The sequence below is a fragment of the Hordeum vulgare genome, chromosome 1H, assembly GCF_904849725.1.
Source record: "Hordeum vulgare subsp. vulgare chromosome 1H, MorexV3_pseudomolecules_assembly, whole genome shotgun sequence".
NCBI classification, from domain to species: Eukaryota; Viridiplantae; Streptophyta; class Magnoliopsida; order Poales; family Poaceae; genus Hordeum; species Hordeum vulgare.
The window spans coordinates 12,916,752-12,943,323 of record NC_058518.1 but is presented as its reverse complement, the minus strand read 5'-3'; the positions used below and the strand labels follow the sequence as shown (position 1 = coordinate 12,943,323).

At 43.5% G+C, this 26,572-nt stretch overlaps 2 protein-coding genes across 2 annotated transcripts in view; one reads left to right on the top strand and one right to left on the bottom strand.

Moving 5' to 3' along the window:
* Positions 1-14,674: 14,674 nt before the first annotated feature.
* The window catches only part of LOC123395528 (probable methylenetetrahydrofolate reductase), a 24,709-nt gene continuing 12,811 nt past the window's right edge, over positions 14,675-26,572 (top strand). Inside the window, exons 1-3 of the mRNA XM_045090535.1 lie at positions 14,675-14,744; positions 14,818-14,918; positions 15,015-15,036. Coding sequence (XP_044946470.1) covers positions 14,715-14,744; positions 14,818-14,918; positions 15,015-15,036 — 153 coding nt within the window. The 5' untranslated portion in view covers positions 14,675-14,714. The remainder of the gene's footprint in view (positions 14,745-14,817; positions 14,919-15,014; positions 15,037-26,572) is intronic.
* LOC123445201 lies at positions 15,431-22,217 on the bottom strand. Its single transcript, XM_045122194.1, has 7 exons — positions 22,071-22,217; positions 21,884-21,946; positions 19,616-19,728; positions 19,151-19,292; positions 18,834-18,899; positions 18,456-18,678; positions 15,431-15,693 (listed from the first exon to the last, which is right to left on the bottom strand). Exons 1-6 carry the CDS (start codon positions 22,215-22,217, stop codon positions 18,649-18,651), a joined length of 561 nt encoding a protein of 186 aa, XP_044978129.1. The 3' UTR covers positions 15,431-15,693; positions 18,456-18,648.

Sequence of the window (26,572 nt, the reverse complement as noted above, 5' to 3'; positions counted from 1 at the left end):
ACGATGATGATAACTACCGATCTATGTTCCCTGAGTATGCTGATACCGCAATGGAAGACAATGAAGAAGAAGATCAGGATGAAGAACGGGAACCAGATGAGCCCGCTGATGATCTTGGCCGGGTCATTTCTGATGCACGGCGAGGTTGCGACACAGGAAAAGAGAGGTTGCAGTTCGAGCAGATGTTACAGAACCACAACAAATTGTTGTACCCAACTTGTGAAGATGGCCAGAAGAAGCTGGGTAGCACACTGGAATTGCTGAAGTGGAAGGCAGAGACCGGTGTGACTGACTCGTCATTCGAAAAGTTGCTGGTACTGATGAAGAAGATGCTTCCAAGAAAGAACGAATTGCCCGCCAGCACGTACGAAGCAACGAAGCTTGTTTGCCCTCTAGGATTAGACGTGTAGAAGATACATGCATGCCCTAATGACTGCATCCTCTACCGCGGTGAGAAGTACGAGAATATGGATAAATGCCCGGTATGCACTGCATTGCGGTATAAGATCAGAAAAGATGACCCTGGTGATATTGAGGGCGAGCCACCCAGGAAGAGGGTTCCTGCCAAGGTGATGTGGTATGCTCCTATAATACCACGGTTGAAACGTATGTTCAGAAATAAAGATCATGCGAAGTTGTTGCGATGGCACATGGAAGATCGTATGAAAGACGATAAGTTGAGGCACACCGCTGATGGTCGGCAGTGGAGAAAAATCGAGAGAGAGTTCCCGAGATTTGCAGCTCACGCAAGGAACGTATGGTTAGGTCTGAGTACAGATGGCATGAATCCTTTTGGGAGCAGAGTTGCAGTCACATCACCTGGCCCGTTACTCTATGTATCTACAACCTTCCTCCTTGGTTGTGCATGAAGCGGAAGTTCATTATAATGTCAGTGCTTATCCAAGGTCCAAAGCAACCCGGCAACGATATTGATGTGTGAAAGTGGGTTATATCGACTAGAGGGGGGGTGAATAGGAGATTTTTAGAATTTCATCACTGAGGAAATTCCTCACTAAATGACTAACTTACAGCAGAAACAGTAAAGGATCAGACGTGCAAACGTTCACACCAGCAGTATTTCAGAGTGAAGAATGTGAAAACAGATTACACAGTAAGCAGGCACGCAGAGTACAGATGATGATTAACTATTGTGAAGAATTTGGGGTTGAGGAAATTCAGAGAAAGTTTTCAGCAAATTCTTCAAACAGTCACAATGAAAGTCATCAACACATAATACAAAGAAAGTAAAGAGTTGAGGAATTAGAACCCGATTCTCAGAGAAGACAGGCGTTGATGACCCAGTTCCAACTGCTGTGACAGTTGTACATCTAGTTTGGAGCGGCTTGGTATTGAAACTAAAGCACACCCAGTCCCGGGACACACAGTCCCTACCGTATTCTCCTTGAGCTAAGGACACACAGTCCTCGCCCAACACTCGTGGTAAGTCTTCAGGGCAGACTTCCAAACCCTCACAAAATTGGTCACCCGACGATCCACAATGAACTGCTGGAACGTTCTAGACCATGACGCCTAACCGTCTGGAGGATGCACAGTCCTCAAAGGTAAAAGGCTTCAGTCCCACACAGGAACAACTTCTTCAATGATGCTGAATCACTAGGTTTGGTTTGTGGTTTCGGTGGGTGGTGTATTTCCTCACTGATGAATTACTCTCGAAGTCTATGAGGAATTTGGGTTGCTCTTATGACAAGTGTCAGTTTCTAACGGAGCAGCCAACCAGCTAGTGGTTGTGGGGGTGGCTATTTATAGCCTCGGAGCATCCCGACATGATTTGACACTAATGCCCTTAAATAATATGACCATTGGAGTGGATAAGACCAGTGACTTGGCATGGTTATCGAAACGGTCGGGACCCTCAACTGTGAGAGTCCTCATGTCACTCATATTCCTCACTTGAGGATTTTGGTAGGATTAGGCTTGGGTTGAGCATCATGAGGAAATCCATTCCATAGTGTTACTTTGACCCCCTTTAACAGTACGGTGTTCCTATTCATCAAATGCGAAGAAAGTAAAACAGAAAACGTAAATCTTCACACTTCAATTTCTTCAGAATGATTTTCTTCACGAACCACCGGTCTTCTCAATATCAGTATCTTCATGAGGAATATCAATTTCATCGCAGATTCCTCGCGATTCATTTCTTCAGCTTCAAACCAATTTCTTCAACTGAAGATATACATTTTTAGGGGTCGATATTCTTCAAATATCTCAAACTCCTCAATGGCTTATAGATCCTGTGTACACTTATAAACACATTAGATACTTAACCTATAAGTATTCAAACCACCAAAATCACTAAGGGACACTAGATGCACTTACAATATCCCCCTTTTTGGTGGTCGATGACAATTAGGTTAAGTCTTCAACAGGGATCAAAAATATGAAGTGTAAATACTCATTTGAGGAATTTGAGAACAAGATTTAGAGAGACTCCCCTTGAAGATGTGCATACCTTGAGGATTTTGCTTTTATACCAGATGCACATTGATGATTTATATCATGGAGATCTCCCCCTGAGTCTTGTAAATCATGCATACATATAACAGATCATATGAAGAAAATGAAGATGCATGATGACAAATGGTATCTGACGAATTCCAGCATGCGTGCATTAAAACTTTGAGGAATAAGCATGCGAAGAAAAACGTTCAAAAGCGTTAGAGTACCATCGGGCTTAAGTTACAACTCATTACATAAAAACTTCAGAAGAGACAAGAGTTTATAACTTAAATATAGTTCATAGGCCTCAAAAATATCCCGCTTGAAGACTAACTCTCGAGTTTCTCCCCCTTTGTCATCAAGTGACAAAAAGGGACAAACTGAGGACTAACGCCCGTGAAGACTTCATTTCTTGGCGGTTGATGAAGAGCCGTGACGCTTCTTGGGGGTAGTCTTCTTCCTTGGGACGGTTGCTGTGTCGAGTTGTTCCTCATCAGATTCAGCAGTGCGGAATGAAGAAAATGAGCTGTCTTCAAGGTCTGGCACTGGAATGGGCCTGAACTTCCTCTTGGGAGGCCACGACCAGTCAAAGTCTCGCTCAAAGTCCATTTCTTCAAGCTCAGTCGGAGTCTTCAGATGTGCAAGTGTAGCCCAGGTGCGATCGAAAACCTCATGCAGATAGTGATGATTAATCTTCACCGAGTTCTGAGTTTCAGTGAGAGTTTTCACAATGGCACCAAACTGGCGTTTGACCCATTTGTGGTTGCGATCCACCTTCTGGTGAAGACTGGGGAGGAGCTCTCTGGTGTTCAGCACGCGAGGAGGAACTGGGCTTACTGGACGAGTCTCAGTATCCTCCCATGAAGAATATGCTTCTGGCTCTCTGAACTGACCATCAAGGGGCCTGCTGCCTTCTTCAATCACAGATTTTCCTTTTCCTTCAATGGGCTCAAAAGTCTTCTTGTTGACCCGGATAGGAGGCATATAACCAACATGGTTTTGACAATCACCGTGAAAGTTGATGCCTGTCCTTGTCCTGATGAATCTCATGATCCACGGGGCATAAATCTTGTGATCATAGGGGCACATTGCATTGTCGGCCAAAGTCCTCAAGAAGAAATCATGGATATTAATGGGAATACCGTGAATGATGTTGAAGAGGATATTCTTCATGAGGCCTACAACATCTTCTTCATCGTCATGGCCTTTGATTGGCGCGAGCACACTGCATAGGATTCTGTAGACAGACCGAGGTGTGTACTTGAGCTCATGGACGAGGAAGGTTGTTCTTGAGGGTTTGTCTGCAGCCAAAGGCTTCATGAGGACTTCCATCATACCATTTGGCAGCTCACGCTCACCATAAAGCTTCACTGCCCCATCTGAGGGAATTGGTACGGGCAGTTCTCTGAGGAGTTCAGAAGCAGGAGCTTTGTAGTGAGTATTTTGGGACATCCAGTCAAACACCCAAGTGTTGATGTCATCAGCGTTGCCAGATATGTGCAGAGTGGCATAGAACTGAAGAATAAGCTCACTATTCCAGTCTGATATGTCTAAGCACATAGGGAGCAAACCTGCATCGTGGAGTACATTGAGGACTGGTTCCAGGCAGGGTATTGCTTCAAGCTCAACATGAGGATTGTGCCTGTGCTGGAATATCTTGTTGCGTCCACAGAGCACAGAGAAATAGTAGTTCATCTGAGTCCTTGTCCAAAACTTCAGATGCCTCATTTGAGGCTTGTCATAAGGGTTCTCTCCGATGAAATACATGCGTTCTTCAAAGAAATCTTCTTTCTGAAACTTTGGACGCTTGGAGAATGGTTGGCGCTGAACTGGCTTAAGATTTTGCTGAGGATTGGGGGAGGAGACAACAATGGCAGTCTCTGGGTTGAGCACAATGAATTCATTGTCTTGGGCGGGTACATTTTCTTCAGCATTTTCCTCAAGGTGAGGAATTTCATCAGCTGGTACTTCTTGCTGGGGAGATGATGCTTGCTCTGGCTGAGCTTCAGGCTGAGGAATTTCTGTTTCTTTCTCATTTGGAGGAGTTGGGTGAGCCTGTTCCTCATCTTGAGGAGTCTGCTCAGAATGTACATTTTCCTCAGCTTGTTTTTCTTCAGCTGGCTTTGTGGCAGAAGCAGTTTCATCAGCTGGTGCAGCTGATGCTTGAGCAGTCTCTGTCTGAGGAATAAGAGGTTGAGGACTGTCATCAATCTGGATTTGCTCATCAGTGTGTTCCTCAGAGGCGACATCCTTCATTTCCTCATCTGCCCTTGTAGCTAGGTCATCAATGACGACCATCTCATATGAAGGGGCGACATTTAGAGGCACTGGATCCAGAGGAGCAGTTTCTTCAGTGTCTTTGAGGCACTTTGCCTCTGTCTCTTCTACTGCTGAGGTGGTTTTTCTCTTCTTGGCTTCCTTTTCAGCAGCTCTTGTTTTCTTCGCGTCTGATACAGACGGAATTATCTTCTTCACCTTTGAAGCTTTTGGTGAAGGTGTTCTTTCTGCAGATTCTTCAGCTGGTAGTGAGGAACCAGCTGGAACAGAGTCATCAGCCTGCTTTGATGAAGCAGCTGGATCAGGAGCAGTCTCATCAGTGGTTGCAATTTCATCAGTTGCAGTTTCCGTGATGATTTCTTCAATGGCCGGTTCATCAACACGGCGCTCTTGATGTTCTTCCTCAGCTTGAGGAGTTTCCTCCTCATCAGGAGATGCATCTGCTGGCTGCTCAACCAGGGGCTGAGGAGTTGGAGCTGGGGTTGCGGTTTTCTTGTTGTAGTCATCAACGGCACTAGTGGCTAGCTTGATGAAATTGCGCTTGATGCTTTTGCGATCTGACAGCTTGTCATACTTGTCAGTCAATACTTGCAGCCCTGCCTGGGTTGACACCAGTGCATTAGGAGTCAGCTTGAGGAGATTCTGCCTGAGGAATTTCTCCTTTTTGGCCTTTGCAACCTTTGCCTGCCTGGTCTGCTGTTCTTTCCACTTGGCTTCATTTATGAAGGTGGCCACCATGTGGCTGATGCCAGGAGGAAGTTTCAAATCATCAATGGGAGTGTTTGGGTCCTCATACCATATATTGATGTAGTCTAGGAGGACCTTGGGGTCCATAGCCAGAGGAATATCACTGCCTGATGCTTGTGCTACCCTTTCTTGCTTGTTTCTGATGATGGCTTGCAGGGTTTCATCATCATATTCATCACTTCCCTCTGATGCAGACGGGACTGCGATGATTTTGCTGGGGCTGGGCAGAGGTGCACGTTCAGTAGTTGTCAAAGTCTTCATAAGTGGTGTTGAAGACTTTGTCTCCGAGCTAGTTGCAGCTGGGAGTGAGGAGCTGAAGCTGACGGTCGTAGGTTTCACGACATGCTTCTGTACTGGTTTCTCTTGAGGCTTTGGAGGTGGAGCTGAGGATTTTGGTGCTGAGGAGATTGGTGCAGAGGGTTTTGGCACTGATGGTTTTGGTGTTGAAGGTTTTGGTAATGAGGGTTTTGGGGCTAAGGATTTTATGACAGAAGCCTGAGCAGACTTCTCTTGAGGCTTTGGAGCCCTTTGCTTTGATGGCACAGACTGCGTGTGAGGAATTTCTGAGCCCGAGGTTTCTGCCGCTCAGGAATTAGCAGCACCAGAGGCAGCAGCTGAGGATTCATTAAATTTCCTCACTGCAGCTTCTGCCTGCTTCTTGAGCTTGGCCAGATGTTTTTCATTCTCATCTGGGTAGTCATCAATTGTCATGAGACTTGAGGAGTGTGCTACTTGATGATCCTCAAGTGGGGCCCTTCTGTCAGGAGGCTTCAAAGCAAATTTCTTCGCATATTTTGGAGTCACAAACCTGTACTCCTTCCATTCCTTCGCCCATCGGCGTTCAATCTTCTGAAGCCTTATCTTTCTCTTGGCCATTGTCTCATGTTCATCAGGCGTACAATAGTCCAAGTATATGTCCTCAGGGATATCAGCCGCAGTGTTTTGCTCCAGTTTCTTTCCTCCCTTCTGTTTTCTCTCTTCCTCCATTTTCTTCAGTTGAGGATTTTGCTGATGATTTTGAACTCTTGAGGATTCTGATGAGCCTTGAAGAGTTTCTTCCAGAAACGTTGCAAATGAGTTAATGTGATGAGAACCGAGAGATTCATCAGCTGACATGTGTGTACCTGTGAACAGAGTATAGTTGCGAGGAATTTGGAGAGGTCACATATGCGTTCTCAGATTTAAAGAAAATGCAAAAGTTTGACAGTTTGAGGAATATAACCAGTGGTTGAGGAATTTGCCTAAGCATACAGTTCTTGGGTTCCAGAGTTGTACAGATCCGAAAATTCGCACAATTGAGGAATCTCGTGAAAATCTTAGATGCTTAGCTAGTTCATCAATGATTGTGGTGATAGGTAGTGTTTGAGGGATCATGTGCGCATCGTATCTTGAGGAAAAACAGATTTCACATAGAAGATGTAAAATTTCAGATCTAATCTGCCGTAAAAATGGGATATATTTACCCTGGAAGGTGCGTACGAAGATCACAGAAAGTAGTGTTGGAGAGGCTCTTCGTTCGAGTGTCCAATGCACCCTAACTTGGCGGAGGAGGACGTCTACGGCGGCGGCGGACGAAGATGGTCCGACTCCGGCGTGATTCTGGCGACGAAGAGGTCGAGGCAGTGAAGCTCTTCCTCACCGGCGACAAGACTACCAGCGGTGGCGCTAGGGTTTGGTGGAGTGTGCTGTGGCAGGAGAGCGATGAGGCGAAGAAGAGGATACTGAGGGGGATAAGGACATATTTATAGCCCAAAAGTTACTGTTTGGCACGAAAGTTTCGGACCAAATAGCCCCTGCCTCTACGTCTTCGCAGGACACGTGTAGCTCCCGTACGATGCGGTGGAAATAGTGGAGATCGTGGTTATCCGATCGTGGGAAGTGGGGGTTCAGTTACTGTGCCTTTAAAGAAAACAATTTTTGAAGACTTGAGGACTTTCGTTACAAAATCATCAGCTGACAAGGATGTAGTGAGGATTTTGAACAAAGTTTCAAGTAGAACGCATACGAAGAATTGAATAGACTGGATAAGTATAGCATAGAGGAAAAGTAGGGTCCGATCACATTCACTTAGCAGAAACATCAACTTGAAGAATTAGCAATAAGTGAATGTTGTTGAGGACTAGAAATCACAGTCTACTTAGGCAAATGAAAGTCATCAAGTGTTTTTGAAGATTTTGTAATAGATCATCACAATGAAGAACAACTGTTTTGAAGAAAAAAAAATGCATTTTGAGGAAATTGATAATTTGAAGAAAATCAACTTGAGGGATTTCACATTGGGCGGTGGCGTTACCCACCATATAAGAATGTTGATTACACACGCCGTGTACAATTGTCGTAGGGCCCTGAGAATCAATTTCTTCACATTTAGAGTGACTTTCTTCATCAGTTGAAGAAAATCGTTTCATCATGTGTTGCACATCTAAGTCATCAACTTTGCATAAGTGTTAGGATGTGTGCATGTTTTTACAAAACATTTGAAGATTCTAAGATATTTAGCTCACACCGCAACTTGCAAAACCTTTTCTCATCCAATGGCTTAGTGAAGATATCTGCTAGTTGATCATCAGTCTTCACATGGTCGATGAGGATATTGCCCTTGAGGACATGGTCCCGAAGAAAATGATGACGAATCTCGATATGCTTGGTCTTCGAGTGTTGTACTGGGTTGTATGCAATCTTGATAGCACTCTCATTGTCACAGTAGAGAGGCACATTCTTCATGTTGATGCCGTAGTCCTTGAGGGTTTGCTTCATCCACAGCAATTGAGCACAGCAAGAACCAGCAGCAATGTACTCAGCTTCGGCAGTGGAGAGTGATACGCAGTTCTGCTTCTTTGGGGACCAGCAAACTAGTGGTCTTTCGAGGAAATGGCATGTGCCAGAAGTTGACTTGCCATCCACACGGTCACCAGCATAGTCTGAATCAGAATACCCTACCAGATGAAGATTGGAGCCCCTGGGATACCATAATCCTAGTGTTGGTGTGTGAGCTAAGTATCGAAGAATATATTTCACAGCCTTATGGTGTGATTCCTTCGGTTTTGCTTGAAAACGTGCACACATGCAAACACTAAGCATTATATCTGGCCTAGATGCACATAGATACAATAAAGAGCCAATCATAGAACGGTATACCTGCTGATCAAAATCTTTACCATTTTCATCAGTGCCGAGGTGACCGTTGGTAGGCATCGGAGTCTTGGCACCTTTGCATTTGTGCATGTCGAATTTCCTGAGAACATCCTTGAGGTATTTCTCCTGTGATATGAAGATTCAATTGCTTTGTTGACAAATTTGAAGACCTAAGAAGAATTTCAGCTCCCTCATCATGGACATCTGATATTCTTCACTCATCATGTAGGCAAATTCATCACTGTATCTTTTGTCAGTACAACCAAATATGATATCATCAACATATATTTGACATACAAACAGCTCATTATCATAGGATTTTGTGAAAAGAGTTGGATCGAGTGAACCAGGTTTGAAGCCTTTCTTCATGAGGAATTCCTTCAATGTATCATACCATGCCCGAGGGGCTTGCTTGACACCATACAGAGCCTTTTTGAGTCTGAAGACTTTGTCTGTATTCTTTGGATCCTCAAAACCTGGACCTAGGACCTAGTCCTCTCACATAGGACCTACTCTACCCTCTCTTAGGTAGAATATCATAAAACAAGATAGGCCCTGCCTCTCCATTATGGAGAATGGAGATCATCCTGTCTCCAATTCTTGGCCTACGCACAATGTTGCTTTCAAGTAGCTCTCTACGATTGACCATACATTTTTTCGAATCTTTGATTGTTATTTCATCGGTTTTAGAAATCCGGTATGGACAAGAGTGATGAATATACATAGGCTGACCTGGCTGTGTTGGTTGTATGCTCATAACATCAAAGCGACCTCTTGGAAACATCAGATGAGGCACACAATCCTGCGGGATTTTCTATTGAAAAACATAGTAATAACTTTGTAGCTAGCAATATAGTTTAGTTTTACAAGAATTTATGCAAAAGATGCACGGATGTCGTAATAGTAGAAAATCTTACCATGCAATCTCCATGCATGTTACCGTAGTTCACCACGTGCAATAGTGGCACGTATTGACCATAATGTGGAGGTGTTTGGTGATAGCTATTATAATTCTCAAGATTATTAATAAATGCGACAAGATGATTTTTCTCCTTATAAGTTAATTCCGCTTCATCATTGTAGTAGTAGGTTCTGTCTATCATCTTCCGTATATTTTTGGAAGAATGAAAATAAGTTGTCAACTATTTTTAAATAAACAATATAAATTACTTAATAAATATGGTTGAGAAACTCACGTAATGGTACAACTGGAGGCGTATGCAAATCAACTGGAGCCTTGCATAGTGCTACCCAACTTTTGCATTCAAAAAAGGAGTAGGTGTCTGCATTGTACAACTTTACGGCAAAAGTATAACCATGCTCGGTCCTCAAGTGAACTATCTTTACCTCCATAATTTTTCCAGTACTGAAACCAATCTTATACAAGAAATAAATTCTTGCATGGCAGGGGATACACTAGTAGAATAGTAAAAAATAAAAATTATAAGTTGAAGCAAAAGAAGTCATGCTTAATTACGAAAAAAGATTTGTCGTTGTGAATTACTGTATCCACTTCGAAGTCCTCATCCAGCATGATGCTGAAGCGCCTATCATGAACTAGGTGAGGCGTGTCGCACAGGCCGTGCTCGTCTTGGAAGTATTCGCACAGGCGACGACCAGGAGGAGGGCGGCGGCGACAACAAGGAGGAGGACGGGCTCGGGGTGGCGGCGACGAGGAGGAGGACGACGGGCTCGGGACGGCGGCGACGACGAGGAGGACGGGCTCGGGGGGCAAATGGGAGAGTTTGGGGGAAAATTTCGACAACTCTCATCTATATGCGAAAACCAGTGGTCATGGTTCGAGGCACAAACCGGGACCAATGCACCCCTATCGTCTCGGCTTGTGCTGCAAACCGGGACTAAAGGCCAATTTCCAACAGCCCAAAGGGCGGGAAGAAGAGACCTTTAGTCCCGGTTGGTGCCGACAACCGACACAAAAGGGCGTATTTCGTGTCGGTTGGTGGGACAAACCGAGACTAAAGGCTTGTGCCTGCCACAGCCGCGATGCGGCTGGATGTTTAGTCCCACCTCGCTAGCCGAGAGAGCCTGAGAGTGGTTTGTAAGCATTGGTGCGTAGACCCACTCGAGCACCTCTCAAATGCAGGCTTTCGGTCCTAATTTGTTACTGCCTGTAGGCCTACTGGGCCTTCTGCCTGAATTCTGGCCCAATTCTCAGGGTGGGTTTCTAGTCGTATTCACGCGTGGTGGCCCATTACGTGGCATTTTTAAAAAAATTTAGTTTTTTTGTTTCTTTTTTTACTTTTTTTATTTTATTTTGTGACTAACTTTACTAAAAAATAAATTTTTGAGTGATTCTTTTTCCTCCTATTTAATATTACTGTGTTTTTAATCTTTATATTCAATTTGAAAGGTTTTAGGTTATTTTAAATGATTATTTTAATCAAAAACAAATCTGTTACAAAAGTGATTTCATTTTTTAGAACTTATTTAAACTCAAGACTTTTTGTGTTTTCAAAATGCACCATTCTAGGCCACATCATCAATTTTCAACACTTTACGAGTTCATTTGGTATTTTTCATGCATTTACTCATTTTTTTAGCTAAATGGCCTAGAAATTGAAAGGCACTACAAAAAAACTCTGAACAGGTTGAAAGTTGGCATGGTATCATCATTTCACCTACATAACATGTGCTAAAAAGTTGAGAGGGTTCGGCAAAAATTGGATGCACTTCGTTTACAAATTGGACAATCTCTTTCAAAGTATCACGGTTTTAATCAAAAACAGATTTGTTACAAAATGGATTTCATTTTTTTGAACTTATTTGAACTCAAGACTTTTTATGTGTTCAAAATGCACCATTCAATGCCACGTCATCAATTTTCAACACTTTCTGAATTCATTTGGTATTTTTCACGCATTTACTAATTTTTTGAGCTAAATGGCCCAGAAATTGAAAACACTACAAATGAACTGTGTACAGGTTGAAAGTTGGCATGGTATCATCATTTCACCCACATATCATGTGCTAAAAAGTTGAGAGGGTTGCGGCAAAAACTAGTTGTACTTCGTGTACAAATCGGACAATCTCTTTAGAAGTATCAGGGTTTCTTACGAAAACAGATCTGTTACAAAAGAGATTTATTTTTTGAACTTATTTGAACTCAAGACTTTTTGTGTGTTCAAAGTGCACCATTCAAGGCCACATCATCAATTTTCAATTCTTTCTGAGTTCATTTGGTATTTTGCGCGCATTTACTGATTTTTTTGAGCTAAATGGCCCAGAAATTAAAAAGCACTACAAATGAACTGTGAATAGGTTGAAAGTTGGCATGGTATCATCATTTCACCCTGATAGCATGTGCTAAAAAGTTGAGAGAGTTGCGGCAAAAACTGGATGCACTTCGTGTACAAATCGGACAATCTTTTTCGAAGCATGAGGGTTTCTTACGAAAACTCGTGTGTTACAAAAGGGATTTCATATTTTGAACTTATTTAAATTCAAGACTTTATGTGTGTTCAAAATGCACTATTCAGGGCCGCATCATCAATTTTGAACACTTTCTGAGTTCATTTGGTATTTTTCATGCATTTACTGATTTTGTTTTTTGAGCTAAATGGCCTAGAAATTTAAAAGCACTACAAATGAACTCTGAATAGGTTGAAAGTTGGCATGGTATCATAATTTCACCCACATAGCATGTGCTAAAAATTTGAGAGGGTTGCGGCAAAAACTGGATGCGCTTCGTGTACAAATCGAAGAATCTCTTTTGAAGTATCAGGGTTTTTACGAAAACTCATCTGTTACAAAAGAAATTACATTTTTTGAACTTATTTTAACTGAAGACTTTTTGTGTGTTCAAAATGCACCATTCAAGGCCACATCATCTATTTTCAACACTTTCCGAGTTTATTTGGTATTACTCATGCATTTACTGATTTGTTTTGACCTAAATGGCCCATAAATTGAAAAGCACTACAAATGAACTCTGAATAGGTTGAAAGTTCGCATGGCATCATCATTTCACCCACATAGCATGTGCTAAAAAGTTGATAGGGTTGCGGCAAAAACTGCATGCACTTCGTGTACAAATCAGACAATCTCTTTTGAAGTATTAGGGTTTTTTACGAAAATTCATCTGTTACAAAAGGGATTTCATTTTTTTGAATACAAAAGGGATTTCATTTTTTAAAACTTATTTGAACTCAAGACTTTTTGTGTGTTCAAAATGCACCATTCAAGGCCGCATCATCAATTTTCAACACTTTCTGAGTTCATTTAGTATTTTTCATGCATTTACTGATTTTTTTGAGCTAAATGGCCCAAAAATTGAAAAGCACTACAAAGAACTCTGAATAGGTTGAAAGTTGGCATGGTATCATCATTTTGCCCCACATAGCATGTGCTAAAAAGTTGAGAGGGTTGCGGCAAAAACTGGATGCACTTCGTGTACAAATCGGAAAGTCTTTTTAGAAGTATGAGAGTTTCTTACGAAAACTCATCTGTTACAAATGGGATTTGTTTTTGAACTTATTTGAACTCAAGACTTTTTTTGTGTTCAAAATGCACCATTCAAGGCTGCATCATCAATTTTCAACACTTTCTGAGTTCATTTGGTATTTTTCATGCATTTACTGAATTGTTTGAGCTAAATGGCCCAGAAATTGAAAAGCACTACAAATGAACTTTGAATAGGTTGAAAGTTGGTATGGTATCATCATTTCACCCACATAGCAAGTGCTAAAAAGTTGAGAGGGTTGCGGCAAAAACTGGATGCACTTTGTGTACAAAAGTTCTGAGGTGGGAAATGCATGATACCATGAAAAGTAGCAAATGAAGTTAGAAAGGGCTAAACCATTCAAATTTGAAAACTATAATGGCACAAACAGAAACTAGACATATATAAATTGATCCAAGCAGTATATAATGATACTAGTCCAAACAGTACATAATAATAGCTAGCATATATATATATATATATATATATATATATATATATATATATACACAAGCGTTCGCCGTTGTGAACACTACTCGTCTGAATCGTCTGAATCAGAATGTCCACCTGCTCTGAGGTGACGTCGACCATAGTTGACGACTCGAATCTTGCGGTACAACTCATATGGAACGTATGCATCTTTTGATGCATACTCAATGTTGATACGATCAAGTGTTGTCTTCTCCCAAAATATGTGCTGAGACTTTGGGAATTTGGTCTTCATATCAGCATACTCCTCGTCGATCAAGGCGACTGCCATATGAGCCATCGAAGTCCTCTCATGTCGAAGCATGAATTCCCGTTGGAGATCAATGAGGCATACAGCTGGTATCTCAATACCGAAGTTGTGCCCCATCTTCAGCTTGTCGTTCATTATGTCAACGGTAGCAAAACTGATGCTGCTGCGAAGGAAGTCCATGAATTCTGGACAATGCTTGTAACTACTGCAACAACAACAATTTAAAATAGAACAAATGTTACATACTGCTGCAACAAGGAAAAATGTTTCACTAGAACTAAAGAGAAAATTATCTTTAGGATTCAAATGGAACATATTGCTATCCTATGCAATTTTCATATCCTATGAATTGATCATGAAATCGTAAATTAACTATGATATATATATATATATATATATATATATATATATATATATATATATACATATATATATACATATATATACATACATATATATATATATACATATATATATATATATATATATATATATATGCAACAAGCTAGATATATTGCATATTGCTATCCAATGAAACCTAGAGAGATCACTATAGCTATCCAATGGTACCTAGAGAGATCACTAGCTATATGCAATTTTCATAACTATGACATATCATATTGCTATCCAATGGAACCTAGAGAGATCACTAGCTATATGCAATTTTCATAACCTTGGATCAAAGAACGCCCCATAAAATTGTTTCACTACAACTAAAGAGAAATTGATCTTTATAGGATTCCAAAATGGAACATATTGCTATCGATCCTATGCAATTTTCATATCCTATGAATTGATGAAGAAACTCTCAATTAACTATCCAATAGAACATATATAGAAACTGCATATTGCTATCCAAAACTCTCGCGCCTCAAGACTTTGCACCTTTACACACTAAACATGGAAAAGACCGCTTTAGCAATTCTGATGGTGATTTCCTTGTCTTGCTTGGTTTAATTTTTTGCTCTGACGAGTTTCTAACAGCTAACTATTGTTTCTCCAGAATCTTGGATTAATAGAGGAATCCAAGATTTCAAGAACATTACCTTGGAGGCCACCAACTAATGTTTTCCGTGTCAAAGAGGATGTTCGTCCTATATTCTGGTAAAAAAAAATTCTGATTTTTTCTTTGTGAAAGCTGATTGACTATTAGTACCACACATATACTCATTCAATCTTGTCTTTGATATAAGTGAGCAGGACCAACAGACCAAAGAGTTACATTTGAAGGACCACTCATTACTAAGAAAAGGCCTGCTAGTGGTGCACCTGTTTTGGCTACTAATGTCGCACTATAGATGCGCCACTAGCATCACGCCATTAGAATTTTTTACTAATGGCGCACCAGGCAGTGCGCCATTAGTATAGCTCATGGTGCGCCATTAGTATGCCTCCCAGATGCGCCATTAGTATGCCTCCCAGGTGCGCCATTAGTATGCATCCCAGGTGTGCCATTAGTATAGCTCATGGTGCGCCACATGTTATACTATCAGCTCTAAAAATATTCAATTATTATCCTCACACCCACAAGAAGGTTCAAGATAAACACATATTACACCATGATGAAAATATGTTTATAAACATGCACATACATTGAACGCAAGTTGACAAACAAATTAACCTAGAGGAAGCATAGTTTTGACCATCTTAACAATCATCTAGAACACACAAGTCACAAAAAGATAAGGACTATTGGTTACTATGAGAGACTTCAGATGGTCCAGAACACACAAGTTTGTATCTACATGCACAAAATGCAAGCACCAAAACACTCGAAACACCAAATGGTCTACAAGACAATAAGGTCCATGATTACAGGTTGGTTGGTCCATAAACGCTAGAGAGTCATCATGTCCATGTGCATCAATAGGTTGAGTACCTGAAAACATTTTGCACAAATTTGTCAAGAAAGTGGAACCAGATCAAGTTGTTAAAATCTCATATGTGTATTAAAAATATTCGATCAAAAGATTATCATGATATCATAGTTAACAATATATCCTTGTGTTTCAAAGACATGTTTGCAAACTGCGAGTCAAGGTCTCTGATGTTTCCACATATATAAATCTTACACTAGACTGAACTGACAAGGTTGCCCATCGTGGAACACCCCTAGGCCTTGAATCACTGATGCTAGTTAAGAGATGAGCGGCTGACTACAAAATGATTGTTCAACTACAACATCCGCATAGCCATCCACTGCTCCAACGTCAATTGGAGTCGCTTCTAGTGTACTTGGTACATTAACAACCACAGTTCGATTATCCTTCACTGTAGCTATTCGATTTAACATTTTGAGCTGTGTGAAGTTAAATTTGCAGAAGATTAGAAGAGAGAAAAATCCAGCACCAGACACAAATTAGTAAATCTAGCCATGTTTCAAGCTTCCATGCAATGCACTGCAGTATGTCAAAACTTACAAATTTGTATATACTATGTTGTTCCAACCCACTAAAGCACTTGCAATTTCATTAGCTCCAACTTCTATAGAGATGTAATTACATATAAAAACTATCTCCCAAACATATTAATGACAATGTTCATACAGAAGCTAACATAATTAACAATTCAATACCTCCTACATTTACATAACCAGCACATGGACCGCGTCAAGAAGAAGCTACATTTCATCATACCAAGGAAGATAAGAGGGCCAGGTATACACACGTTTTTCCTTATGGAAATCTTATCATCCAATAACTGTTTAGCAGGATCATCAGCTGGGTTACTTTGTTTGCGCCTCTCAGTTTTTGACCTTTCTAGATTTGATGGACCCGTAGTTTCAGTAGTTATCTCAGTATCCTTGACCACCCCCGGCATAGTGCTTGACCTATGGAGGTTTCCGTTATCTGCAAGGAAGGATGACTTGAATGTTGAATTAAAAGGAAATGATAACATTTATACTTTCCAAGTCACATTATCACAAGATAAATAGAGGAAACTGGGCATAAATTGTACGAGCAGAAAACAACTGAACAATTTTCTTATCACATCCTCTTACTGTGTTTCGGCGTGCTACATTTTTTTATAGTCATGGGATAAATTGAACACAACCACAGAAAAAGTTCAGAAACATTCGGTTTGGGTAAAAGTACCAACTAGCGTTCTCTAAACGATGCGAACAAGCAATTTCCTTATAATAGCCAACACTAGTACATGCAGAAACTTGCAATCTAAAAAAGTGTGTAGCAAAGAGATGGGACAAGAATAGACGGGGCCAAAGGAGAAACGACAAATGGTTCAGGCATAATCTTCCTGTAGGCCTGGTCCTCATCGTTCTGAAGATCAGCTTGAGATATTTCAAACACCCGGTGCTTCAGGCATAATCTCTACAAAAATGAAATGTGCAGTAAGCAGAGAATATTTGGAGGGTCCATTGTAGCCTTTCCCCAAAAGGATATCAAATGCTGCAGTTTCCCGTTCACCTGAAAAACTTTCATGGTCATATACATGCTCACATACCACTTTCCCAAAATCTGCAGCAGCTTTTCCTCAAATCCCATACCATGTTTTTGAAGCTCCACAGTGATAATAGCAATTAGACTAAAAAGAAGTTTCATTCTCCAGCATATTGAAAAATGTAGGGAGTGGAAACATGACAAAACTACTAATCATACATCTGTACAAGTAATGGTTTTCCACGTACCGGGCAAAAATACTTTCATATGCTTTCTCTAATTCTCTACATGGTGACATTTTTAATTCATCTCACATCAACTCGAAAGAAAATCAAACATACCATCCACTACAGGCTCACAGTTCATGAGTGTTATGCTAATTTTTGGTTCAAATCGATCTGAAGGCACATGTTAGAAAGCTAAACTGAATCTTTGAAAACAATCCCTATGATTCCAAGATAGAAACAGGTGATATTATGTGAGCTGTGAAGCAGTCATAAACTTATAATTGCAGAGTTGTAGTAATTTTACAGCACTAAAACTGAATGTACTGTTATACTAGTACTATTAAGCACGGACCAGTACTTGCTTGCAGTGTTAACTCTCGAAACAAAATTTTCTACTATTAAGTATGGTACTTGCTTGCAGTGTTATACTAGTACTATTAAGTACGATACGCTGGCTTCAATTAGGCTAAGCATTAAGCAAAGGGGCGTGGCATCGACATGGGCATGTCATGTAGATCAGTAGATGTAGGCAAGGTGATGTCATGTAGATCAGTCCATGTGATGTAGATCAGTCATAAACTAAGTCCCTGAGAAGTGTTGGATGTGAGCTGCTGCAAGACATGGATTTATCAAAACAATGGAAATAAAATCTACTATCTGTGCGGAAACGCCTCACAGAAATCCATAGCTTATAACATATTGTTTTACAGAAACATGTGTACCTTTTTAATTAAGGAAAAACATGCGTAAAGCCATAACATATTTGTTTTAACTAAACTATAAACAGGGCCAGTGGCGGATGCAGGCACAATTTTATGGTGTGGCAGTGGTAACTAGCAAATGTATCTCAGCTCAAATCATCAATGAAGTATCATATAGACCTAGTATACATGACAGGTGTTAATTACGTATGGCAGCAGCCAAAGCTTGCCAATTGCTGGCTTCGCCACTGAACAGGGCTGTGCTAGGATCATCTGAAAAACAACAAGGTTCGTAATAGAAGAAAAAGCACTAACCTGGAGAAGATCCAACACTTGGGGTAGATGCTGGGAAGGGAACAACGAAATGGGGATGAGGCTTGTGAGATGAATGGCTTCGTTGCTAGCCGGACGAAGTCGCATATAAATGAACCCAACGAGATCTGGACTGAGTTGACTTGACTCTCCCTCCATCATGGTAAATAATGAACCCAACGAGATCTGGACTGAGTCAACGAGATCCGGCCGAAAAAGCACTGACCTAGAAAGTACATGGACACAACAATAATGAACAGTAATATACCAGATAGATATGTCACCATGCCACCATGGTAAATGACATGGGAGACTGATGGTAAGTGAAATCTGAGGTTACTTTGTTGAAATAATAAATAAAGAGAAAACAAGGATCAGTACCTTCAGGCAAGAAAATATCCCAGGAAGCCCATACCCGCAGCTCAGCTGCATCAGATAAATATATAACTGAAACAGTTTACCAGAAGAACCACACATTAATCAAAGATTCAAACGCCCATACACGTGTTTAGCATCTGAGGGGCCTAAAGAGCAGGCCCAGCCAAAAGAAGTAGCTTCGATGCAAGAGGCTTTTCCTCAAATAACATGTGTTTCAGTCTTTCGTATAAGGGATCAGTTTAAGGAAGGGCAGTAATAAACAATCAAGCATAGGAGCATAGCATTATCAGAAATTACATAGACTGAAGGTAGAGTAGTACCTCTAAAACACGTTTGCTTCTGAATGCCAGTAGCCCATCACAGATCTCATTCTTGAGAATATTTACTAGCTCAAGTGAACTCTGACAGCATTTCAAGGGCCCTAGTGCAAAAGATAAATCCAGATCCTCGCCTTTCCAAGTACTCTGCTGGCTTTTGAACGTGCGTATGCAGCTGTACACGCGTGCCTACGGGATTCTTGCTTCGGCCGGCTACTTGACGGAACTTGCGTAACTAGCGACACGACTAAAACTGATCGATGGATTTGATGGCTAAAGGCCCGTGTCGAGCCTTTGCTTTGTATTGCTTTTCGTTTTTCTGGTGTTACAATCAACACCCCTAGGGTGTCTTTTATACACGTCCACAAGGGACTATGAAAATAGAATAGGACTAGGAATCTTATTACTACTAGGACTCGGTTTGGCTTTCTTTCCTAATCCTAAAGAAACAACATGATTAACTTCTACATACTCGTTAATACAATGATATAACTGGTAGGGCTATTACTCTTGTCTTGGCCTTTTGTAGCTGCAAGATCTGATCTAGATAGTCCCACAATATCAACAACACTGAACTTCCCCTAAAACAAGTTTAAAAACAGAAAATTGTTGGCAATAAGCCACGGCGACTGCGTCCGGTGCGCGTGCGTGCGCGTACGGGACGCGTCAGGCTCATGGCGAGTGTGTGTGAGTTGGTTAGACGGATGCGCCGGGTGTGGCCGTGCCGGGCGCTGGAACCAGTCGCGTCCCGTTGGCGTGCGTGCGCGACGGGCGCGGGAGCTGAGGAGTGCGGGGCGGGCGTTGCGTGGGCACTGCGTTAGTTGCATGCATGGGTGAGTTAGTTAGCTCGTGTGAGTAGTGCTGTTAGTGGTGGCCGAGTGCAGCGGCAAGCCAATTCAGTACGTGGGTGCTTGCATGTGATCGCTAGCCTGATGTGTGTAGCTTGGGTATAAAAGGCCCTTCGTGTACTGGTTGTAGTCTGCGGTGCTTGAGTTCGTGCTTGAGTAGAAGAAAGCGGCTGTTCGTGCAGCCGGCGGCGTTCGTGCGCCGGGTATACCTTGTTGTCCACTGCCTCATTCCTCCTTCTTTCTTGTCGTTCGAGCGTGAGAGAGAGAGACAGCAAGGACAATGACTCAACCCCAACATTTGGCATCAGAGCTTCGGTTCGGGAGCTCGCCGACGGCAATGGCGATCGTACCACATGGCGGAGGCGCGGGCGGATCGGTGTCAATGGCGATGCCGATGCTCACGCCGGACAACTACACGGTGTGGGCGATCAAGGCGCAGGCGATTCTCGACGTCCACACCGTGTGGGAGGCGGTGGCGCCGGGCGACGCGGCGGTGAACGCCAAGAAGGACAAGGCGGCGCGCGCAATGCTCCTTGGAGCGCTGCCGGAGGATGTGCTGCTGCAGGTGGCGACGAAGCTCACCGCCAAGGAGGTATGGGACTCCTTGAAGGTGAGGTTCGTCGGCGCCGATCGTGTCCGCGCGCCGAGGTTGGCGACGCTGCGCGGGGACTTTGACCGCTTGGAGATGGCGGACGGCGAGGCGTTGGACGCGTACGCCGGGAGGCTGGCAGGGATGACGACGCGGTTCGCGAGCCTAGGGGAGACGCTGGGCGATGCGGTGCTTGTGAAGAAGCTGCTGGACACCGTCCCGGATCGGTTGTTCCCCGTCGTCGCCGGCATCGAGCAGTTCTGTGACACGGCGACCATGGCGTTCGACGAGGCGTTCGGGCGGCTGCTCGCGTTCGACGAGCGGGTTCGGCTCGTGGACAAGACGATGGTGAGCGCGGGGTCAGCAGCTGCTCATGACGGCGGCGCAGTGGGCAGCGCGGGAGCGTCGACATGGCGGTGCTTGGGATGACGACGACGGCAAGAGCGTGGCATCGAGCATCGGCGGGAACCGCCGTGGACGCTGCTACAAGTGCGGCGTGCGCGGACACTTCAAGAGGGACTGCCCCAAGCTGCGGAAGGAGCCGGCGGCGGAACGCGCGCTGCTGGCGGACGTCGTTGGAGTCGAGGACGACGGGCTCCTCTGAGTCGTGGCTTAGGTTGTGTGTTGGCAATAAGCCACGGCGACTGCGTCGGGTGCGCGTGCATGCGCGTACGGGACGCGTCAGGCTCGTGGCGAGTGTGTGTGAGTTGGTTAGACGGATGCGCCGGGTGTGGCCGTGCCGGGCGCTGGAACCAGTCGCGTCCCGTTGGCGTGCGTGCGCGCGACGGGCGCGGGAGCTGAGGAGTGCGGGGCGGGCGTTGCATGGGCACTGCGTTAGTTGCATGCATGGGTGAGTTAGTTAGCTCGTGTGAGTAGTGCTGTTAATGGTGGCCGAGTGCAGCGGCAAGCCAATTCAGTACGTGGGTGGTTGCATGTGATCGCTAGCCTGATGTGTGTAGCTTGGGTATAAAAGGCCCTTCGTGTACTGGTTGTAGTCTGCGGTGCTTGAGTTCGTGCTTGAGTAGAAGAAAGTGGTTGTTCGTGCAGCCGGCGGCGTTCGTGCGCCGGGTATACCTTGTTGTCCACTGCCTCATTCCTCCTTCTTTCTTGTCGTTCGAGCGTGAGAGAGAGACAGCAGGACAATGACTCAACCCCAACAAAAATCACCAATTATAAGCCTACCACATAAAATGGCCAGTACGATTAAATCACAAGTCCATAAATCCTTACACCGTTTAGCCGCAATGGTCAAAAATAAGCTGGAACAAGTAGCAAGTATAGGAAAAAGTAATCGATCACCTTGAATATATTCATGCCGTGCATCTCAATATTGTTGCCCGCATACTTGTACGGCTGAACATCCTGCATACCGATGCAAACAACGCCAGCTTAGCCAGCAGATAACGAAATGCCCTTCTCGATGGGACATGTTCTGAACAGGCAGGACTTGTAACTTTGCCATGAACAACGACTGGAAACAAGCAACCTGTGATGGGACCATCTCGGCGGCCGGTGACGATAGGCAGGACTGATCCCTCCCGGGCACGATGTCGATGCAGTGAGCTGCGGCCTTTTCATGAGACAGTAAGCCGGTCAGGCACTGCAAGAGCAGCGACGGCGATGGCAACCGCATCACGGTCAGTCTGAGACGGAGAGCAAAATCACAAATTAGGTTGAAAACAACAGTGTATCCCATAGCAACAGTACCCGTGACCCGTTTATTATACTACCTCATCTAAAAAAGACATTAACAGTGGCCTAAATAGAGGGGAGAACAGACACTAGTGGAAAACGGGTCTTTGGCCGGGACCCTTTAGTCCCGGCCTGCCTCTGGGCCGGGACTAAAGGTCCGGCCACGTCGCCCCAAATCGCAATGCCTCCCTAGAGGCTTTAGTCCCGGTCCGTAAGGAGCCTTTAGTCCCGGTTCGTGTCCCAAACCGGGACTAAAGGGCTACGCGGGGTGCAGCCCGCATGTGTGCCACCTTTAGTCCCGGTTTGTGTCTCAAACCGGGACTAAAGTCCTCTGCCTATATATAGCACAGCCCCCCTCTCCCCTCTTCCTTGCATTTTTCTTGGATGGAAGAGTGTGGGTGTGTGCTAGCTCTCCATTTTTTTCATGCACTAGAGGTGTTTGTTGAAATGTGTGTTAGAGCGATGCCGCTTCAGTTCACCGAACACAACTACGATATGAGATGCCTGAGCCACGCTTAAACCTCTTCCTCTTTATTTCTACTTATTCTAAAAGGTTAGCAACTATATTTCCTCGTTTGGACCGTGCGGTACTAATTTTTAGGATCGTGATTGTATTTGATATATTGTCGTATAACGCAGATGAGCCATCCATGGATGTACGGTGATCGACGCACAGCCGCTTACAGAGAAGGCGTGCATTCTTTTCGAGATGCAGCCGATGCGAACAAGCATGGTGGTGGCTTTATGTTTTGTCCATGTGTTGAATGTCGGAATGAGAAGGATTACACTTCCTCAAGAGTCATTCAGAGCCACCTGCTTCGGTCCGGTTTTATGTCGGGCTATAATGTTTGGACCAAGCACGGAGAAAGAGGGGTTATGATGGAAGACGACGATGAAGAAGAAGAGAACGATGATGATAACTACCGATCTATGTTCCCTGAGTATGCTGATACCGCAATGGAAGACAATGAAGAAGAAGATCAGGATGAAGAACGGGAACCAGATGAGCCCGCTGATGATCTTGGCCGGGTCATTTCTGATGCACGGCGAGGTTGCGACACAGGAAAAGAGAGGTTGCAGTTCGAGCAGATGTTACAGAACCACAACAAATTGTTGTACCCAACTTGTGAAGATGGCCAGAAGAAGCTGGGTAGCACACTGGAATTGCTGAAGTGGAAGGCAGAGACCGGTGTGACTGACTCGTCATTCGAAAAGTTGCTGGTACTGATGAAGAAGATGCTTCCAAGAAAGAACGAATTGCCCGCCAGCACGTACGAAGCAACGAAGCTTGTTTGCCCTCTAGGATTAGACGTGTAGAAGATACATGCATGCCCTAATGACTGCATCCTCTACCGCGGTGAGAAGTACGAGAATATGGATAAATGCCCGGTATGCACTGCATTGCGGTATAAGATCAGAAAAGATGACCCTGGTGATATTGAGGGCGAGCCACCCAGGAAGAGGGTTCCTGCCAAGGTGATGTGGTATGCTCCTATAATACCACGGTTGAAACGTATGTTCAGAAATAAAGATCATGCGAAGTTGTTGCGATGGCACATGGAAGATCGTATGAAAGACGATAAGTTGAGGCACACCGCTGATGGTCGGCAGTGGAGAAAAATCGAGAGAGAGTTCCCGAGATTTGCAGCTCACGCAAGGAACGTATGGTTAGGTCTGAGTACAGATGGCATGAATCCTTTTGGGAGCAGAGTTGCAGTCACATCACCTGGCCCGTTACTCTATGTATCTACAACCTTCCTCCTTGGTTGTGCATGAAGCGGAAGTTCATTATAATGTCAGTGCTTATCCAAGGTCCAAAGCAACCCGGCAACGATATTGATGTGTGAAAGTGGGTTATATCGACTAGAGGGGGGGTGAATAGGAGATTTTTAGAATTTCATCACTGAGGAAATTCCTCACTAAATGACTAACTTACAGCAGAAACAGTAAAGGATCAGACGTGCAAACGTTCACACCAGCAGTATTTCAGAGTGAAGAATGTGAAAACAGATTACACAGTAAGCAGGCACGCAGAGTACAGATGATGATTAACTATTGTGAAGAATTTGGGGTTGAGGAAATTCAGAGAAAGTTTTCAGCAAATTCTTCAAACAGTCACAATGAAAGTCATCAACACATAATACAAAGAAAGTAAAGAGTTGAGGAATTAGAACCCGATTCTCAGAGAAGACAGGCGTTGATGACCCAGTTCCAACTGCTGTGACAGTTGTACATCTAGTTTGGAGCGGCTTGGTATTGAAACTAAAGCACACCCAGTCCCGGGACACACAGTCCCTACCGTATTCTCCTTGAGCTAAGGACACACAGTCCTCGCCCAACACTCGTGGTAAGTCTTCAGGGCAGACTTCCAAACCCTCACAAAATTGGTCACCCGACGATCCACAATGAACTGCTGGAACGTTCTAGACCATGACGCCTAACCGTCTGGAGGATGCACAGTCCTCAAAGGTAAAAGGCTTCAGTCCCACACAGGAACAACTTCTTCAATGATGCTGAATCACTAGGTTTGGTTTGTGGTTTCGGTGGGTGGTGTATTTCCTCACTGATGAATTACTCTCGAAGTCTATGAGGAATTTGGGTTGCTCTTATGACAAGTGTCAGTTTCTAACGGAGCAGCCAACCAGCTAGTGGTTGTGGGGGTGGCTATTTATAGCCTCGGAGCATCCCGACATGATTTGACACTAATGCCCTTAAATAATATGACCATTGGAGTGGATAAGACCAGTGACTTGGCATGGTTATCGAAACGGTCGGGACCCTCAACTGTGAGAGTCCTCATGTCACTCATATTCCTCACTTGAGGATTTTGGTAGGATTAGGCTTGGGTTGAGCATCATGAGGAAATCCATTCCATAGTGTTACTTTGACCCCCTTTAACAGTACGGTGTTCCTATTCATCAAATGCGAAGAAAGTAAAACAGAAAACGTAAATCTTCACACTTCAATTTCTTCAGAATGATTTTCTTCACGAACCACCGGTCTTCTCAATATCAGTATCTTCATGAGGAATATCAATTTCATCGCAGATTCCTCGCGATTCATTTCTTCAGCTTCAAACCAATTTCTTCAACTGAAGATATACATTTTTAGGGGTCGATATTCTTCAAATATCTCAAACTCCTCAATGGCTTATAGATCCTGTGTACACTTATAAACACATTAGATACTTAACCTATAAGTATTCAAACCACCAAAATCACTAAGGGACACTAGATGCACTTACAATATCCCCCTTTTTGGTGGTCGATGACAATTAGGTTAAGTCTTCAACAGGGATCAAAAATATGAAGTGTAAATACTCATTTGAGGAATTTGAGAACAAGATTTAGAGAGACTCCCCTTGAAGATGTGCATACCTTGAGGATTTTGCTTTTATACCAGATGCACATTGATGATTTATATCATGGAGATCTCCCCCTGAGTCTTGTAAATCATGCATACATATAACAGATCATATGAAGAAAATGAAGATACATGATGACAAATGGTATCTGACGAATTCCAGCATGCGTGCATTAAAACTTTGAGGAATAAGCATGCGAAGAAAAACGTTCAAAAGCGTTAGAGTACCATCGGGCTTAAGTTACAACTCATTACATAAAAACTTCAGAAGAGACAAGAGTTTATAACTTAAATATAGTTCATAGGCCTCAAAAATATCCCGCTTGAAGACTAACTCTCGAGTTTCTCCCCCTTTGTCATCAAGTGACAAAAAGGGACAAACTGAGGACTAACGCCCGTGAAGACTTCATTTCTTGGCGGTTGATGAAGAGCCGTGACGCTTCTTGGGGGTAGTCTTCTTCCTTGGGACGGTTGCTGTGTCGAGTTGTTCCTCATCAGATTCAGCAGTGCGGAATGAAGAAAATGAGCTGTCTTCAAGGTCTGGCACTGGAATGGGCCTGAACTTCCTCTTGGGAGGCCACGACCAGTCAAAGTCTCGCTCAAAGTCCATTTCTTCAAGCTCAGTCGGAGTCTTCAGATGTGCAAGTGTAGCCCAGGTGCGATCGAAAACCTCATGCAGATAGTGATGATTAATCTTCACCGAGTTCTGAGTTTCAGTGAGAGTTTTCACAATGGCACCAAACTGGCGTTTGACCCATTTGTGGTTGCGATCCACCTTCTGGTGAAGACTGGGGAGGAGCTCTCTGGTGTTCAGCACGCGAGGAGGAACTGGGCTTACTGGACGAGTCTCAGTATCCTCCCATGAAGAATATGCTTCTGGCTCTCTGAACTGACCATCAAGGGGCCTGCTGCCTTCTTCAATCACAGATTTTC